The following is an 18,772-nucleotide window of genomic DNA, read 5'->3' as shown; positions in this document are numbered from 1 at the left end:
CTTATAAAACTGGTCTGAAAGAAAGAAAGAAGGCGAATGGATTACCTTCCACCAGACTCCCCAACCAGTAACTTACACGTGAAATGAACTCTGCACTCAAACATCCACCAGCACCAGCAGAGCTCAAATGTATCTTCAGTCAGCCCGAATGTTTCATTTTGTATTTAAATGAATCACTCAGAATCTGTTTTTGGGTTTTCACATAACATTGATGGGTTTATAAACCAATAATTAACTGTGATATGGCATTTAAGTGACTAAATAAAGTGTGGTTTGAAGACAGACCAAACTGGCTCAGCAGCCTTGTGCCTTCTTCTTCTGCACCCAGTGACACAACACTGACTGGTTGTTGTAGAAGATGAGAACATCTTGTGGCAAAGCTTGCACAATTATATTTTATCATCAATAATTACAACAATAAATAAAAACATGATAACAAAATGAAAGGAACTGAGATGAAAATAAATGAACTCAAATCTTTGTCAATAAATCTTTAATGAAAAGAAAAGCCTTCTGGTTCACATCACTGTTCTCTGTCATCAAAAACTCTGTTAATAATCAGTCCAAGTGAGGACTGGAAGGTCTGCAATCATGCTGACCTGCTGCTGCTGTTTTTAAGGACAGGGTTTCTTCCGGATGTTTGACATGTAATAAAGCATATAAAATATCGGGATGTAAAACAAATTCAATAAAGAGCAGCAGTTAATCTGAAGATGCTCTCTGCTGGCACCGGAGGTAAAACTTCAGGATCTGTGTAATCAGATTACAAACTGCTCAGATTTATTCAAACGTCAGCCCCGGCCATTCATTGTCACTCGGTTCCTCTGATGAGTAAGAAGATTCCTGCTGCCACACCGAGGACACCGACAGTCAGACCCACTCCACAAAACATGGCAGGTCCAAGAATGAGATCAGAGTTCTCCACAGCTGCAGACAGAAACACAGAGAGTAATGTGAACCGTCACATCTGGAAACAGTCATAGAGGAGTCCCACAGGTTTCAGTGCTGGAAACTATACTTTTTATTTCAGGCAATATTGTTAGAAAACACTGCATCATTTTCGTTACTATACAGATGACACTCAGTTTTACTTAAATATTAATGCTGTAAAAACTCCCTGAAAAGCCTTCAGCTAATCCAAAATGCTGCAGCAAGAGTCCTGACAGGGACTAGAAAGAGAGCAGATTTCATTGGCTTCAGTTAAATCCAGAATTCAAAATCCTGCTCCTCACATACAAGGTCTTAAATAATCAGGCCCCATCTTATCTTAATGACCTTGTAGTACCATATCACCCTATTAGAGCACTTTGCTCTCGCTCTGCAGGCCTACTTGTTGTTCCTAGAGTAGCCTATTTAAAAGTAGATTCTATCAAATAGTAGTACTAGTAGATTAAGATCAGTCTTAAAACTTTCGTTTTTGTTAAAGGTTTTCTCTCTGATATTGTTGACTCTTTACCTTAGAATATAAAGCAACTTGAGATTACTGTTTTTGTCAAACTGTACAATGTGAATTGAATTTTGAGTTGAATTTTCTCACCGTAGAATTTGGTCATTGGTTGCATCAGGGCCACATGTTCCACGGTGCAGCTGTAGACGTCTCCCTGCTTTGGGATGAAGTCCAGTCTGGACGTCTGTTTGAAGGAACCATCTTTGTTGGGGAAGGGAACACTGGTGCTCGCTCCTTCTGTCACCTTCTGCTCGTTCTTGGTCCAGGTGATGTTGACAGGAGCAGGATAGAAACCAGTCACGTGACAGATCAGAGTGTTTTGGACTCTGAGCTCCAAATTTAGTACTGTGTAGATGATCATGCTCGAAGGAGGATCTGTGCACAAACATGTACAGGTTACTCACAACACCACTGCACTGAATATGCAACAGCATTGCAGCAAAGAGTCAGTATGTACAGGACCTGCACCGACTCTGTTGTTGTTGTTTTTTTCTCTAAAATGAATTTAACTCATAGGATTAAAGACTTTGAGCAGTGTTCGATTGCTGTTATGAGCTAAAAACTAAAAACACGAAGAGAAAGCACAGAAACACTGGGAGGACCTGAGCGTCTGCTAAAGTTAGATGTGTTTTCACTTAAACAAACAGAGAACTGAATGTTTGAAGATCCCCCAAAGTCATGTGATAAAGAGGAAGTTTGGTCTCTGCGTTTCCTGTTTCACTCCTGTGTGTCTGAGGTTTTTAGTCTCTATTGTTGTGTCGTTGATTCAGCAGCTCGTTACATGGAGCTGAAGTTCTGTATGTGTGTTTCACCTCTTAGAGTTCAGATGTTCTCTGTGTTTGTGTCATCAGGTCTTCATGGATATGAATACAAACTTGGAATTTAGTGACAATAAAGGTCACAGCGTTTGTTAGTTTGCCAAAGATGTGATGAAAATGTTTCTGCTCAGATCATCTTTGTGTCATTTTATTTGAAAGCTGTAAATCTGGTGAATATTGGTGCTTTCTCTCCATTTAAAGAGCTCTGTATGTTGTCAACAGCTGAGAAAACAAAATATCTGTTTATCTGAGTGTCAGTACGATGATAACATAGTTGAGTTGAACATGAAGAAGCCAATCACAACTGTTAGTTTAAAACATTGACTGATAAAGTGATTTGGTAATATTGGCTGAGGTATTGGAATCAGCCCGTAGAATCTGGGGGAATTAAGGGACATTTCAACCCGAAACACAATCCGATTTTATCTAAAAATTCAAAGAAATCAATGGATGTTGAATGTACATAACTGAAAGGATCTCCAATGATCTAACCTGTCAGCCTCTGAAAAACCCTCTTTAACACAACAACACGTTTTATTTACCTCCGCTCTCTGAATGTTTTTCTGCCCTTTACATACGGACTGTGTGGTTAAGGATTTGTGTTTACCCAGTTCTTTGGGGACGTCCTTCATAGCCTGACGAGTCGTCTTCAGGTTTTGCCTGCAGACCTGTTGATCAGCCACAGCTTGTTCATATTGACCTGGGAAGGTAATGGGATCTACAAAGGGGGGCAGAGGATAGATTCCTGTCTGTTTGTTAAAGTCGGCGTACCAGACCGCCTCATCATCAAGTATCATCACAGCCTCGCCATCAGTATCTGAACAGCCGCTGATGGAGTTGCTCCCATGAGCATCTGAGGAGAATAAGAGGGCTGATTGAGTGCCATCAGAGCCTTTGTGTCATTTAAGTGAAATTAAATGAATTAAAACTGTAATTTGACTATAATGGTTTGTGTATGTTGCACTTAGACAGTCCCTTTGCAGCAATCACACTCCCAGCACAATGCTCAGAATGCTATTTTCATGGAAATGTTGCTAAAAGGGATGCTGTTTGACTTTAAGATTGTACCTTGAGTTATTAATCTGCAAAGCTCAAATTAGTGAACATATTATTAATTTTACCAAATTTATAAATTCCTGTCACACATTTTTTTATTGAATTATTCTAGAATGTTTCAGATCTCCATCTGTAGTCTGCACAGTGAAACAAGTTTCACTTCACTTGTGTGCGTGAAACAAACGCACACTTGAATCAGACTGATGACACATCTGTATGAAGATTTTGGAGTGTATATGTACACGCACACACATACACACACAGACCATCTGGCAACTTGGGTAACATCAGACAAACACAGCAAGCGCTTTGCAACCCACCTCCCACTCAGCTCCTTTTCATGTTTTCATGCTGTTAGTAACGAAATCACACGTGTAGTTACTTACTGATGTCTGATCTGTTTTGTGCTTAAGAGGTTCTTTTGGTTTCACTTTGACATTCTCGCCATAATTTCTTAATATCTCGTGCATGAAAGGTTTCAAATACAAGAGTTCATGAGTGAATCAGAGACTCACAATCAGCAGAGACACAGAGGACTGAGGACAGGACGAGGAGCAGCACCCACACCTTCATCTTCATCAGAAGCAGCAGCAGCTCTGTGACTCTCTGAATGTCTGCCAGCTCAAACACGCGCAGCAGCCAATCGCAGAGCAGGGACCACATGATGTCATCAGTGACCAGGCACACACAAGCAGCAGACACACACTCACAGAAACACAAACACAACTGGGATTAATAATCATTTTCATATAAAACTCATTTTGATCAGAGCCTGATGAAGATCACAGGTGTGGAAAACAAAGGTCTTATGGAAAAAAAAAAAACACGGAGTAAGGTGACTACGGTGATCTGGGATTGCTGATACACTGAGGACACCTGGTGGACAGATGGAGAACTGCAGAGGTGATCTGGTGACATCTAAAGCCAGGAGAGGTTTGATGCTGAAACATCATCAGTAGGGATGGGTATCGTTTAGGTTTTATCCGATACCGGTGCTAAATCGGTACTTTTGAAACGGTGCCGGTGCTCAAACGGTGCTCAAACCGGTGCTTAAAGAATGGAGAACACAAAATTGGTCCAAAAACCTCTCATGTTCAGCTGGTTTTATGTAAAAAGATAACAATGTTAGCCTTTTCTACAGCTGTGGGGCATATATGGTATCACTCTTAGCTGGAAGCAGTGCTTAAACAATGGAAAAAACACAAACTTTGTCCAAAAACCTCTCATGTTTAACTGTTTTCCACTTTTTCTTTGGTCATTTTAGCCTTTTTGGCCAGGGTGAAGGGAGCATCTGCCATCAAACAAGAAGACAGCCGCATGTAGCTACGATGATGTTTGCTAGTTCACCTTACATGCATTAATGTAATAACGTGGTTAGCCTACTCAGCGTAAATTACACACGAACAACATTAAACTACTCACGCAGAGAAGAACGGCTGCTGCTGCCATCAAATACGGCGCATTTCTCGGCTTTTAAAAAAAACGCTATGCGTCGCCAGGTGTTTCATCGGATTTGAGGTGTTACCTCCTTTGCACAGTATCACAGTATCAGCTTAAAGCACTTGTTGCTGCTGAGTTTTCATATTTTGCTGTGAAGTACAGCCAGACTTTTGACCGCTTCGCCTTGGGCATTTTTAATCTGTAGCTCTGCTCTAACAGAACGTACGTACCTGGCCCCGCCTACTATCCTCGGAAACGCAAAATGATTGGCTAGAAGTGTATCACAGCTCAGGAAAAAAAAAGCACCGAAATGTGCGCTGCTTTTCGGTCTGGTTACTTTATGTCAGAACCGGTGCCGACACCGGTACCCATCCCTAATCATCAGACTGTGAGAAACTGAACCAGCTCTAGTCCTGTTCTGTCTCCAAACTACAAACTACTGAACACTGTCAAGACTTTCAGAATAAGACTTCCTCTCTGAGCCTGTGGGAAACAACATTAGTAACATCTCATTTATTCAGACTGTCTAACCAATGTCCCTGCTGTCCCAGTATGAGCCTACTCTATGGACGAACTGGTCCTTTCGGCAACATCTTTGTTGGGGCTGTGTTTAAACCATAATTCTCACTCAGAGCTTCCTCTGAAGACACTGCTATCTCTAAGGATCATTCATGCCTGTTACAGATGTTAAGACATATTATTAGGAACATGATGAACACTAACCAACTTTAACTATGAGGAGAGATAAAGAGGTTTCCAAAATAAGCCTGCTTTACATCTGAAGAATCCAAAAAATGACCTATTCTAACCACTTTTCCTTGTTCTTGGTGGAAAATGGTACGAGGTGAAGGAAAGGAAAGGTATGAAGGAGGACCAATAAGGACTTAGAACAAGAGATAAGCCGTGCACTGAGGGTCCAACTGCACCTACACTCAGACACCCTCACATTGGATCTCTTAAGAGAAACTACAATCTGCAGAAGGCGGACTACAAAATGTTCATGTCACTTCACTCCAGTGTTTTAACGCTGTTGTTTTATGCAGGTCGTGTAAAACAGATCATGTGTGAAAAGTTTCCTTTTATTACTCGTGTTGGAATTTGAAAGAAACAGGAACATGTAGGCGGAGGGTCGGCCTGTGACTGTGGACGGGTGTTTGTGAGGGTGGAGTTAGAGCACATGTGTCTGAAGCAGTTTCAGTTTCACACTGAAAGCCATCAGAATCACACAGTTACGGAGTTTTAGTTCACCCTAGTGTTTTATAACTGCAGACAACTTCGTTTTCTTGATCTTTATGTTGTTGTTTTAATTTCTGCAGAATATTTATTGAAACCACACGTTTATCTAACATCAGCTGATTATGTAAATGTTTTTTATGTAAAGTGTATTTTATTTACATGGTTAGGTTTTTTAGAACTATATTTATTTTTTAACTGGTAGATTTGTTGAGCACTACATCAAATCAAATCAAATCAAATCACTTTTATTGTCACATCACATGTGCAGGCACACTGGCACAGCACATGCGAGTGAAATTCTTGTGTGCGAGCCCCACAAGCAACAGAGATGTGCAAACACAACAACACAAACGAGCAAAATACAAGAATGGCCAACCTGAAACTAATAAATATATGTACAATATATAATAGTGTATGCATTTCTGGATGTGTGTACTAAATATTATCCTACGTGTGTGTGTGTGTGTGTGTGTGTGTGTGTGTGTGTGTGTGTGTGTGTGTGTGTGTGTGTGTGTGTGTACACATTTTTACAAATTAAATAGTAAAAAAATAATAAATAAAATATATAAAAATATACAGAGTTGAATATGTGCAAAACAAGTGGCATTTATATACAGTGTGGAGTGCATAATGTTGAAGTTCCAGTAGTGAAGCTGAGGTGTCTATGACGTGTTCAGCAGTCTGATGGCCTGGTGGAAGAAGATGTCTCTCAGTCTGCTGGTACGGGACCGGATGCTGCAGAACCTCCTTCCTGATGGAAGCAGTCTGAACAGTTTATGGCTGGGGTGACTGGAGTCCTTGATGATCCTCCCCGCTTTCCTCAGGCAGCGCTTCCTGTAGATGTCTTGGAGGGAGGGAAGCTCACCTCCAATTATCCGTTCAGAGCACCGCACTACTCGCTGGAGAGCTTTGCAGTTGTAGGCGGTGCTGTTGCCATACCAGGTGGTGATGCATCCAGTGAGGATGCTCTCAATGGCAAAGCGATAGAAGGTCCTGAGGATGCGGGGGCTCATGCCGAATCAAACAATCAAACAATACATTGTTTGACCTGAGTGAAAGCTGATCTCAGGTGTTCTCCAGCAGCTAGTGAAGGAGGTCCAGCTCGTTTCTCAGATTCAGCTCTTTTGGCTCAACTCTCTTAGATGGTGTCACTCTTGATTCGTGCATTTTTAAAAGTTATTTCTTTAATTCAAACACTGTGACGTCCTTTTTGGAAGTTTAGGTGCAGTTGATTCATAAAGGAGGAAGAAACAGGAAAAGGTTGAGGGTGAGCAATGTTCCCTGTAAGTTGCGTGCATGCGCAATTGCGCACTGCTGGCACGGTCTCTGCACACAGGAAATCTGTGTTGTGCACAAAAAAAATTCTAACCTGAATTGAAATTAAAATTTTAACAATTCTGTTTTGCAGTGTTAGTCAGTGACTGACTGCTCCCATATGGGATTAGAACGATGCCACTTTATCCCATAGTCCAGCCAATTCACATTCGTATATACGCAGCTAATCAACGTGGTTGACAGGCTGTGCCGATAGGCCACGTAAAAGCAGAGTTATGATAAAAATATCTGCAATGTTTGTTTTTTTCCTATTGTTGTTTATTTTTACTGCGGAAGAAACTGTAAAACACTGTTTTATAAGGAAAACGCTGGAAAGCACTCTCCGCCTGTGAGCAAAAACAGCCTCCCTCCCAATTCCCACAGCCTTTCCTATTGGTGGAAAAATGTACCATCTGGAATCAAACAATGATATGGCAACATGGCATTTAGTTGTTTAGGAAGGGGGAAGTTTTAGGAGTGACGGCGGTGTTTTGAGATGTGAGAGATTTGAGACGTTTAGCGCAAATCTTGTGTAGTTAGTGTGTAGTGTAGTCAATAGTTTTGTTGTGTGTCAGAACAATGAGGCGACTGCTGAATGTTACAGGTGTTACAGCAGTGATACATCTCCTGTTGTCAGGCCTGCAAGTATCAGGCTGATGTTCTCCTTCATCTCATAGTGGACAGAAATTATTTTTGGAGTGGCACAAATAATTTGTGTGGCATCAGATTTGATGCAGAACAGCTGATTGTTGGCTGCATTTTTAGGTAAACAGCTGCAAAAAACTTTGTTGTTTGCAAAACTTAGTAACTGTTTTTTTAAGACGTAACTATATAATTAATTGCCCAGAATTGGTCATTATTTACTGTATTTTGCAGACAGAGAGTTACAGGACTCTCTCCCAGACCACAGACTCATAATACAAGTCAGAGCAAAAAATAAATGAATAAATAAATAAAGTTGTGTTTTCAAAATTGGAGTCCAGGTTATTGTGCTGAATTGAAAGAGGTGTGCACACAGTGCTGAGCAGCTGTGCTGTTCATGGTCACATGAAGGACGGCATTTAAATTTTACAGTGATGATGGTGAGTCTCATTTTCACTCAGCATTCACAGATGACACCTTTACACTAGCTTTATACTGACAGTTATAATAAGGCCCGTATGGGAGGTCAGGTAGCACCTGCTTTGATCTTACCGACCTCAGTTTAACCCACACAGAGCAGCAGCATTTCAGCTGATCACAGCCTTAAACTAAAGTATCTCACAAAAGAGATTATTGATATTTACAAATTATTATTTATCCCTCCTCTGCATCACTGCACATGAACTTTGACCCCTGCTGATGACACATTTTATGTTTTTCTGATGGTTTCAATTAAAATCTGCTTGTTTGGTTTTTTTTTAACCTTTTCTGATGTGATTAGGTGTTGTGATCAATTTTTCAATGAGTTATTGATCCCAGGAGTTCAGCTATTTGAAGCTTCATCCTTGTGATTTAAAACGTTTTTAGTTTAAATGTTTATTCTCATAAAGTAGTTTTATTCAATCATACTTCTAAAGTAATTAGTAGTTATTTACCTGCAGTGGCTGCCTTTCTTCTGTACCTCCTCTCTTTGGTCCTCCTGGTGCATTTTAGGAGCTCGACCTCCTTCATTATGGAGTCTGGCACAGCGTCAGTGGGCAGAAGTAGACAAGGAAACACAAACTGAGGAAAGGAAACCAGCAGTGAGAATAAAGCTTCTTAAAAAGATTTTTTTAAAGTAGATTTCTCTTTTTTTTAGACATAAAATGGAAATATTCAAGCATATATATTTAAATTTTCATGTAAAGCATCAATAGTAAAAGTACCTCAAAACTGTACTCAAAGTAAAAGTACTTATCAGTCTGTCTAAACTGTAGTAAACTCTGGTCTTAGTGGAACATGTATTACATCTTAACTTTTTCATGTCCTTGAATCTAAAATCTAAAATGTGAGGTGGTGCAGCTGCAGACTCACAGTGCTGTGAAATGTTTATGAGTGGATGAGTGGGTCTGTTGCTCTGTCTTAATCTGGATAAAACAGATGAATGTAAACTCAATCACGTGCAGGCAGCTTCTCTTTCTGAAACAGGGAAACATGGAGCACCATAAAAATCTTGCGCTGTTAAACTGTTAGAGGTGTTAGCTGTTAGAGGTGTCAAACATATGGCACGTGGGCCAGAACTGACCGGCCAAACAGGCCAATGTGGCCCACTCGGTCGGTTTAGATAACATGACCGGGAACGGGGGCATTGATCTGAACTTTTCAATTTATTTTCAACATTTTTCAATTTTCTGACCAATAAAGCCGTCGCTTTTGGTCTGCAACATACAGAGTTAAAGACAAACAATCAAATCGCATACTGCTCCTGTGATTTACTACACCAGCTTTACTTTATAGTGAAGAAAAACTGAGACCCAGCATTAAAGATGTACTTCATTTACTCAATAAATCAAACTGTGCATCCAAAATTAATCCGTGAAAGATGTTGTGTGGTGTTATTGTTCTGCTCCTATCCCCATGCTGAAGCAGGGCAGATTCATTCAGCAATCAAGAGAAGAAGGAAATAAAACTTAAAAGAATAAAAAAAATAATCGCAATCAAAAAGACAAATGGTCATAACAGAAAAAAAATTGACTGCAAATTAGGAGAAGCCTCAAACATCAGAGAACGTCAGCTTCAGCTTTGAGATGAGAAACTTTAAAAGTACTTAAAGTTAAAAGTTTAAAAGCACAGAACCTCTGATGGATCTGCACCACGATAACACCTGACAACCTGCTCTTGCAGAGTACTGTTTCTGGTGTCTGAACTCAGTGATAACATGATGAAAACCACATGTATGTGGGAGGAAACATGTGAGCCACCACTGATCTCGTTTCAACTCTCAGGATCTCTTCTGCTCTGATTGGCCAACAAACGTCACATCTCTACTGATCCTAAAACTTTCCCACTATTCACCTAAATGATTTATTTGGATTTATCTGTCATCCTGGAGGATATGATCGGATATAGGGAGTTTATATTTCCTTCAGAGCAAAACTGAGGGTATAAAATCCCATATACTAAGGGGACGAGTTCACGCTCCCTTTGAGGGAAACAAGCGTTCAATTCAAACGTCTCTTACTGAAACTTTATTAGACTCATTAACTATCTGTGTTAACACGTGCAGCTGCCGGACACCGCCCGGTGAACCGTTAATTTTCACCGTTACGCCGTTTGTTTTCTGCTGTGCTCGCCTTTCTAGTCAGGCACTGCTCAGGACACCTCTCTCCTCGCTCCATTCGCCCGCCCTCCCCGAATAGCGCCCAATCAACATCGCAGATCCCGTGATGGCTGGGCCTCAACTTCGCACCCGATTGGACACTTTTGCGGTCGAGCGCGAGGTCCCTGCCGTCACGTATAAGAGCGCGAGCTCGAGTATCTGAGCACGATGAAGCCAGCTAGTAGTTAGTAGCTAGTCGTAGCAGAAGTCTGCTGTTATAGTTGAAGTCACGGGCCGTTACAGAGCACACGCACACTGACAGGCACATGCACGGGGAGCTGGGTGCGGGCTTGTGTTCATGCACACAGCGGGTTTCCGGTGGTGTTTCGGGACTTGTTTATCTTTGAGGGGCGTGTGTTTTTGCTCCGTGCTAGGCGGCTAGCTGCAGAAGCTAACTGTGTTTGTTTCTTGTAGTGCAATTGAATTATTCATGAGGGCTCGCAGGGATTGGCGGAGTGAGCGACGGGGGCGGGGCTAGGACGGGGTTTCCTCGGGATTTTGGGGGCGCACGCACGCACACGCTCTGACAAAAACATAAATCGGATATTTCTAAGACTCGGAGGGTGAAGTCTGGACGGCGGACGGTGATCTCTGCAGGACACTGTGAGTACAATCGATCAGTCAGTGATTAATTATTGATCGACGACGTTTGCCTGGTTTGTTTGAGTGAAGAACTTTGAAGCAATCAGATTAAATCAATGCTGATTTAACGATATTTGTAAGAATTTTTATTTCGATTATTCTTCAAAGTAAGAGTCACAAATAAAAGTGACACTTTGACGCACTAATCAGAAAGAACTCATGTAGGTGCTTTTACTTTGAAACATCAGGATGTTGAACTTCCTTCAGGAGGTCACAGTTACGTTTGAGATGCAGTTTTTATCTCGTTCACCCCTCTGAAGTTTACTTATTCTGCTCATTTATCACTAAAGCCTTGTTCAGCGCCCTCCATAATATGACAACTTTGTCCCTGTTTGGCTGCCCTCCGGAAGCCTGTTGAGGGGCATTAACACACACCCATCTAATAAGGTTTCAGCAAGAGACGTTTGAATTTAATGTTTGTTTCCCTCAGAGGGGGCGTGAACTCGTCCCCTCAGTGTGTGGGATTGTATACATATTTCACAAGTCATTCATTGATCAATATTGTTCACTGATTACAGCCTCAGGGGAAATAGAAGCTGCTCGATGAGTTTTTATCGTCATACAGATCCGAGATTCCTGTGTGGTGCTCAGTGTTTTAATGTTAGCACACATCGCAGTCTGATTGGGAGGATGCCAGCCCAAAGAAAACGAAAGTTGTCAGGTTACATACAAATTTCTGGAAACCATCAGGATGCAAAGGAGAGGTGGCAGGGATGTCTGATTGGCTGTGTGATGGAGGCAGGGTATAAAAGAAAGTTCAAGCTTAAGTCGGTGCTGAGGGTCCTTCATCCCAGTTTCAGCTCAGATTTCCCTCAAAACTGCTTTCATTGAAAGATGCTCTTCCTTATGGCGCTTATACTTAAAGTCCTTTTAGGGATGAAGTTTGGGCTCCTTCTATGTGTTATTCTGGCACTGAGGATCATTTTAAAATGAGTTTTTTAGAAAACCTTTTTGAGTTTAGATGTCCCTCCGTTGTTTCAGGGTAAATATCTGATCCCGTGGATCCTCAGGAGTGGAGCTCAGGTTAATGCAGAATGAGCTTAAGGTCTGTTTGCAGATGGTGTTTGACGGGCGGTGCTGCCAGCATTCACACGTGTGTGAATGTTTATCCCTGCAGTTTGGCTTTCTCCCTTCCAGCTGATCCAGGAATGTGCAGGGGGAAATGACGGTCCCAAACAGACTAATCGCGGTTGTTCCAGGCTGTGTCGATGTCGATGTGTAGTTAGAGGTGGAGGTCATGTTACGATGTGCCTACAGCGCAGATTTAACCATGAAAATGAATCCCACTTTAGGAGGGAGAGAGACAAGTTCGCTTTGTTTGACAGGAGCAAACCTGGGACAAACACTGTTAGCTAAGCGGGCAGCAGAGTGGTTAGTTTGCTGAGCTATCAAACACTCTCTGTTACAGTGCAGCGTGTTCATAGTAACTGATAACATTCATCACTTTTACACAAGAACATAATTTATTTAGATTTTTACGTTTTTGCAATAATCTGCTCAGCTGCTGTTTTTAAACTCAATGGTTGTCGGGTTTCCCCTGCGAAGTCTATCTGAAAAGGGTACATTTTAAATTTTCTTTTAGCTTTACATGAAAATTTTTCCTCAATAATAAAGAAGAATCTGAAAATGGGAAAAGCAAAAAACGAAACGGATAAAGAAATAAAACCCTGAGTGAGGATGAAAACACAATTAACGGATAATAAAACTTTTGGTGCTGAGTTCAGGTTCAGCTGGGTTTTTTCTGTTTGTATTCACTCTTCTAATAGAGCTTCATTAATGAGGTTACGATCAATAATTCAGTAATTATTATACATTTATGTCTCATGGTTTATCTTAAGTAGCTGAATCTGACTCCACCCCCTTCTTCTTTTGCAGGTCATTGTGATTGGCTAGACGGCAGAAGATGATGTCAGTGGACAAAGAGGCGGTCCTCACCCATGAGGCGCCCATCAGACTCAGCCCCGTCTTCCCCGCTGCCATCAGCCTATCAGAGCAGCCGCAGCTGGCTAAACCCCTCCCCATCATCCGGGCTAAAAATGGCCTCCAGCCGCCTGATGACAGCCAGCCGGCCCTTCCGGCGCCACCTCCTCCTCCATCGACTCAGCGAATCGGGAATAGGCGTTACTCCATGGGCGTGGGTTTCAAGGGGCTGACCAAGCGCCGACGCCGCGCCAACAGCGACAGTCTGTCAGAGTCTGTGTTACCGAGTCACTTCCTGTTGGGCGGGAACATCTTTGACCCGCTGAACCTGAACTCGCTGTTGGACGAGGAAGTAAACAGGTGAGGAGGTTATTGGTGGATTCATTCAGAGATCAATATAACGTCACTGCTGCAGGATTTAACACTGACACCACCTTTATGCTCTTCCCCTTTTCTTCAGAACAACCAATCAGGAGACGCCAAAGTGCTCACCCCTGCCGTCACGGGGCGAAGATCCCGTAGAGATCCTGGTGCCTCGTGACATCACTGATCCTCTGAACCTGAAGGGAGGGGGAAAGGGTGGTGAGGATGGACGAGGGGTCCTGCTGTCCCCACTGAAGTCCAAGAGGAAGCACAGGACCCGACACCACAAAGTAGGAGGAGGGGACGGCGAAGGAGACAAGGAGGTGGCAGCAGCGCCGCTGTTTCCCCACACAGGTGGATTCAGAGGTGAGACACCTGCAGCTTTACTGACACCCGGTGGACGAGCAGGAAACTGCAGCAGCTCACACAGTAAATCTACAGGTGTTTTTCAGATATTCATCAAGATATCAGGGAGGCGCTCTCATATTTAATGCAATAATGCGATGCAGCAGGTTAATAGTTACCTTTTTTTTTTTTTCAGTTTTTTGCTCGTTTTGCGGGTTATGTGCCCCGTCTGTAGTCCCTCGCAGTCCGAGGCTCCTCTGTATAACTGTAATAATTGATCTGCATGGCGCACTGATCGTTTTTGTACTCTTTCCTGTGAATGTCTGATTTGAGTCTGTAGCTTTAAATCAGACATGAACCGTAACAACGGCTCTGAACTTACACATGGATGAACCGGTGTGGTGTGTACACATAAACTGAGAAAACAACCGGTGGGCCTGTGTCCTTACACTCGCTCGTACCTGGCTGCAGCTGTTCTACCTGCAGAGTCCACCTGAGTGAAGTCTGTGCATGGACGTCTGTTTTGTCGCCTGCAGTACCGTTGTTGAACAAAGGGGGCAGCGTTCCTCCATCTCCTCTCCCCTGTGAGCTCAACACTGCCATCACCTGCCGAGACGACGTGGCCCCGTCCCCCATCCTGCCCAGGAGGCACACCCACCCTCCACCTGGCCCCCCCCACAAGCCTGGGAGCCAGGGTGACGGGCGGCAACGAAAGCGGCGACGCACCACCTCGACAAGGTTGGCAGATGGTGCTGGAAGCACCATTGTCACAACGACTGTAGCTCAGCCAAGCAAATTCCAGACACCGTTAGTGGGAGGGGCTAAAGCTGCCAGGTGAGTGTGTCATCTAAACTGAGTAATCACTGTGATCTGATTGGGTGTCTTTATCACATGACATCTGTACCACCTCCTGCAGGTGTGGAGGACCTCAGACTGGTTCCACTAACCCCAGAGAGAAGAAGAAGGACAAACACCGCTACCAGTACGGGAACCACAGCCGTTGCTATGGCTACCAAGGTTTTTATGGAGACAAGTGGGAGGGGCGGGTTGGGCCAGAGGAAGACCCAAGGCTCCGGGTCTTTGAAGCTGATTGGTTCAGAGACAAGACGGTTCTGGACATAGGCTGCGGCACTGGTCACATGACACTGGCTGTTGCCCGAAGATTTAACCCCACCCACATCTTGGGGGTGGAGCTAGACAAGCAGCTCGTCCGTGCTGCCATACAGAACATTAGACACTTCCTGTCACATGACCTGGTGGTGGAGGACAGAGGGAAGAGGAAAGACACGGTAGCCCCGCCTCCTCCCGAACAGGAAGGGGAGGAGGGGCAGGAGGAGTTGATGAAGGAGTTCCAACAGGCTCTCTCCCTCCTCTCCTTCCCTCTGTCCTTCAGGGTGAGTCGGGGCCCTCTCTCAGCTCCTCCCCTTCTCTCTCCTTCATCCTCTTCCTCCTCCAGGTTCCCCAGTAACATCACCTTCATCCAGGTGAGTCTCACTCTCCATCAGACCCCTCGCTGGTGTCCAGCCACCGCTCACCACTGTGACTCCTCCCACAGGGTGACTACGTCTCAGACCGTGAAGCTTGGCCTGGGCGGGGCCATTATGATGTCATCATGTGTCTCAACGTAACCAAGTGGGTGCAGCTGCAGTCGGGTGACGCAGGTGTGGGTAGACTATTCAAACGAGCCTATCAGAGCCTGTCGCCAGGTGGAATATTTATCCTGGAGCCACAACCATGGAGCAGCTACTGCCACAGCAAGAGAGCCTCGGTAACGCCTAGCAACATGAATATAATCATATGCAGTTAGTGTGTGTGTGAGAGAGAAACAGCATCTGTCCTTTGCTCATCCTTCTGACACAATGTGATCGATGACAGCAGGAAGTATTCACACGTATAAAGATCAGATTTTACATGGAGAGATAACAGCAACAGGAAGTGACGGTGCTCAACACTGTGTGTCTATCACAGTCCGGTCCTTTAGAGTCGTAATGGTTTCCTAAAAGATCAAAGGGTATGAGTAACTATGGAGTAACTATGATCTGATATTTTGCATTAACTTTGTTAGTAAAAGTGTTCTTGTGTATTCATTTGCAACACTTTGAGCATTTTGGCAGAAGAATGAATTTATTCATGGGTACTGGTTCACTAAACACGCATGCAGGGAGCGTCTGTAAATATCTGTGCTTCTGTGTATATACATCTAAGAACATTCAGCAGCACGTGTATCCAGTAAAAAGTTCATTTCTGTGGTTTTCCAGAAAACAACGTTCAGTCACTGCAGGAGTTTGAGGCTCAGGCCTGAACAGTTCACCTCCTACCTGACGGACAGCGTGGGCTTCAGCTCCTACAGACTCATCACACACGCAGGTGACAACATGCACATACATCAGGGCTCCGGTGTATTCTGGCTCATATTTGACCGCTCGTCTTGGCAGGATCGGTAGAGTTAGTTAAATTTGTTAGTTTCCGGGAATGGACTTCTCCAAAAAATTTTCATAAAGTTGGTCTGAGCTTTGGGAATGCCGTTCCAGGCGTTTAATTTTAGCCTGCTTTATCCCTCCCAAAACCAGGTCTGATGTGTTTGTGATCATTGTCTTGTTGGAACACTGAGTTGTGTTCAAAGTTTAATCATCTTGCTGTTAAACAATAAACCATTAAACATGTTTGCCGTACACTAACCCAGAAAAAAGAAAAGTTAAACATTAGCCGGACACTTGTGCCTGTGTGAGTGGATGGATGACCACACCTGTAAATACAGTGACACAGATGCTGAAGTATGTGAGCCAGCTAATGCTACCCAGCCTAGCTGTATCCATAGACTGTATGTTAGCATTACTGCTAATGATTGATATCCCAGTAAAATCCTGCAGTTTCACTGAGCACACCTGCCGCTCACACCTCGGTGATGCCTTGTTAGTTAACAGCAGCAGGCCAGGTGAATAACTGCAGACGTTTACCTGAAGACTGTTAGACTGCACAGGTGTGTGTAATCTGAGCTGTCTGCTTGTGTTTCCAGGTAACCAGCGGCCCATCTACCTGTTCCATAAAGGCTCTGCGCAGAAGAAGTGAGCTCACGCCTTCGGCGTCCTTCTGTTTCTATGGAAACGGCATTAAAACTGTGACTGAACAAACTGATGATGTCGCACAGCAGAAGAGAGAGAGAACTGGAACCTGATTGGATGGCAGTACTCCTGTGGATGTGATTGGTTGAGTACAGGTGTCCATGTCCACCTAAACCAGTAACATGATTTTTCCATTCAATGAGATTTCCCCACACAGACGTGATATCATGTGTCTGATGCTGGGATTATACTGGTTGTTGATCAGATCAATAAGACAGTAAAGCACAAAGAAATAACTGCGTTTCTATTGGCCGCTGGATACCAACAGGAAGTGGTTTTTCATATTTCTTCCACTGCTTTTTTTTCCTGTCAAAATAAAGCTACTGACTCCAAATCCCTGAATTAAGGCTGCTCATTTGTCTTTCAGGTTTTCTGTGTAAAAGTACAACATATTGTGAACTCCTCACAGTATGACCTGAATTGGCATTAAATTTGTTAAACCTGCCTCAGATTGTCTCTCTCATGCTCTCTGCTAATAAGCAGTTAGATGGAGACCTGGAAATTCAGAGGATCTGTGGAAAGCTGCAACAACATAACAAGGAGGAGTACCATCTCTACTCCAGGTCCTTCCTGAAGGATCAAGCTCCCCATTCGAACTCTAAGAAGGACAGCACACATCCTTCAGAGGAAGAGGAACAGAGTCAGTGTACAGCACTGGTGGAGTCCAACATGACACCATGTGAGGTCTGCAGCAAGCAGGTTTATCTAAAGAAGACATCAGGAAACTCGGATCTAATCAGTGCACAAAGAAGACATGAGGTGTCCAGTGATGGTCGGGTGATCAGACGTGAATGAGGACTACAAACACAGCAGACTTGATGTTCCTGTGGGAGCTCCTCCTCAACCTGCTTCACGCGCCGCTCACAGCCTGAAACAGCTTCAGGATCTCAGCAGCTTCTCTTTAAATTCAGTCAGTTTTGGGATTGTTAGCAGTTACACTAAGATGACAGGGGCAGAAAAGCATGCTGGGAGCTTTAGTTCTGAACAAAAGACAGATCCATTCATGAGAAGATTTTCAGTCACCACACAGAGTGGTGCTTTTAGATATTTAATGGAGGTGTAATTGTGCAACTTTGCCACAAGAGGGAAGTAGTGCACCGTGTTAGACTGCTGACAGCCTCAGAGTAAATGTCTCACTCTGCTGTGTCCACTCGTCACTCCAGCACTCGAGGGTCGGCGTCCTGAAATGAGGTCATTAGAAGGACTGACTGCATGCTGAAGTGGTAGTTCAGCCATTAGAGTCATGATTTAACAGCTGATGAGTGAATGAACATGGTGCAATAGAAGCGCAGTATTCTGAACACTTACATTTAATTACATGTGTTTGACTCCGGGGTTTGCACCTAAGCATGCCGTCAGTCTGGCTAATGACCTCCTATATTTAGGTGTGCTGTGCAGGCACGTGTAAAGGTTTCAGTCAAACTGACTGTGAAGTGGATGGTTAAAGAAATTAACACGAGCCTTCCTCAGCATGTTTGGTATAAATGGCTAAAAGTCTGTCTTGCCATCACCCTGAGAGTTTGCTGGCAATCCAAAAGCTGTTCTTCAGTCGTGTTGCCAAACAAGGCAGCGATGCAGAAAGACACAACACATTCAACTTTCAACTGGAGACCAGCAGCTTTAATAATTGTAGGTGATGACTTATAAGAAGACTTCCTAAAATCCATAATCCTGTCTTTAGTTTTTGGCACATTCAGTGAGAGGAAGCCACAAAATATCCTACCGTCCACTTCTTAAACACAGAGGTCTCTGCTGTGGTTTCTGTCACGCACCTCCAGGTGAGGATGTC

The 18,772-nt window shown here is 43.5% G+C and overlaps 2 protein-coding genes and 1 pseudogene across 2 annotated transcripts; 1 reads left to right on the top strand and 2 right to left on the bottom strand.

The window, feature by feature from the left end:
* The window catches only part of LOC113019578 (protein NLRC3-like), a 576,297-nt pseudogene that overhangs the window by 467,485 nt on the left and 90,040 nt on the right, over positions 1 to 18,772 (bottom strand).
* On the bottom strand, positions 477 to 3,938 carry LOC113010169 (HLA class II histocompatibility antigen, DP alpha 1 chain-like). Its single transcript, XM_026149103.1, has 4 exons — positions 3,837 to 3,938; positions 2,873 to 3,118; positions 1,538 to 1,822; positions 477 to 927 (listed from the first exon to the last, which is right to left on the bottom strand). The coding sequence occupies exons 1-4, from the start codon at positions 3,898 to 3,900 to the stop codon at positions 812 to 814; spliced, it is 711 nt and encodes a 236-aa protein (XP_026004888.1). The 5' UTR covers positions 3,901 to 3,938; the 3' UTR covers positions 477 to 811.
* Positions 10,730 to 17,325, top strand: LOC113009810 (7SK snRNA methylphosphate capping enzyme-like). The gene is made up of 8 exons (XM_026148386.1): positions 10,730 to 11,194; positions 13,109 to 13,513; positions 13,614 to 13,882; positions 14,398 to 14,695; positions 14,778 to 15,345; positions 15,417 to 15,629; positions 16,120 to 16,228; positions 16,878 to 17,325. The coding sequence occupies exons 2-8, from the start codon at positions 13,137 to 13,139 to the stop codon at positions 16,928 to 16,930; spliced, it is 1,887 nt and encodes a 628-aa protein (XP_026004171.1). The 5' UTR covers positions 10,730 to 11,194; positions 13,109 to 13,136; the 3' UTR covers positions 16,931 to 17,325.

Source organism: Astatotilapia calliptera, chromosome 3 (assembly GCF_900246225.1).
Source record: "Astatotilapia calliptera chromosome 3, fAstCal1.2, whole genome shotgun sequence".
NCBI lineage: Eukaryota > Metazoa > Chordata > Actinopteri > Cichliformes > Cichlidae > Astatotilapia > Astatotilapia calliptera.
The sequence above is the reverse complement of the archived record's forward strand: the minus strand, read 5'-3'. Positions and strand labels throughout refer to the sequence as shown.

What these genes read in the sequence shown, in the direction of transcription:
- LOC113009810 (XM_026148386.1), top strand. Translation starts at nt 13,137, where the DNA reads ATGATGTCAGTGGACAAAGAGGCGGTCCTCACCCATGAGGCGCCCATC. An exon ending in TTGGACGAGGAAGTAAACAG is followed by an intron (nt 13,514 to 13,613) that starts GTGAGGAGGTTA and finishes CCTTTTCTTCAG; the next exon opens with AACAACCAATCAGGAGACGC. An exon ending in GCCACAGCAAGAGAGCCTCG is followed by an intron (nt 15,630 to 16,119) that starts GTAACGCCTAGC and finishes GTGGTTTTCCAG; the next exon opens with AAAACAACGTTCAGTCACTG.
- LOC113010169 (XM_026149103.1), bottom strand. Translation starts at nt 3,900, where the DNA reads ATGAAGATGAAGGTGTGGGTGCTGCTCCTCGTCCTGTCCTCAGTCCTC. An exon ending in GGACGTCCCCAAAGAACTGG is followed by an intron (nt 1,823 to 2,872) that starts GTAAACACAAAT and finishes GTTTGTGCACAG; the next exon opens with ATCCTCCTTCGAGCATGATC. An exon ending in ACCAATGACCAAATTCTACG is followed by an intron (nt 928 to 1,537) that starts GTGAGAAAATTC and finishes TTCTGTCTGCAG; the next exon opens with CTGTGGAGAACTCTGATCTC.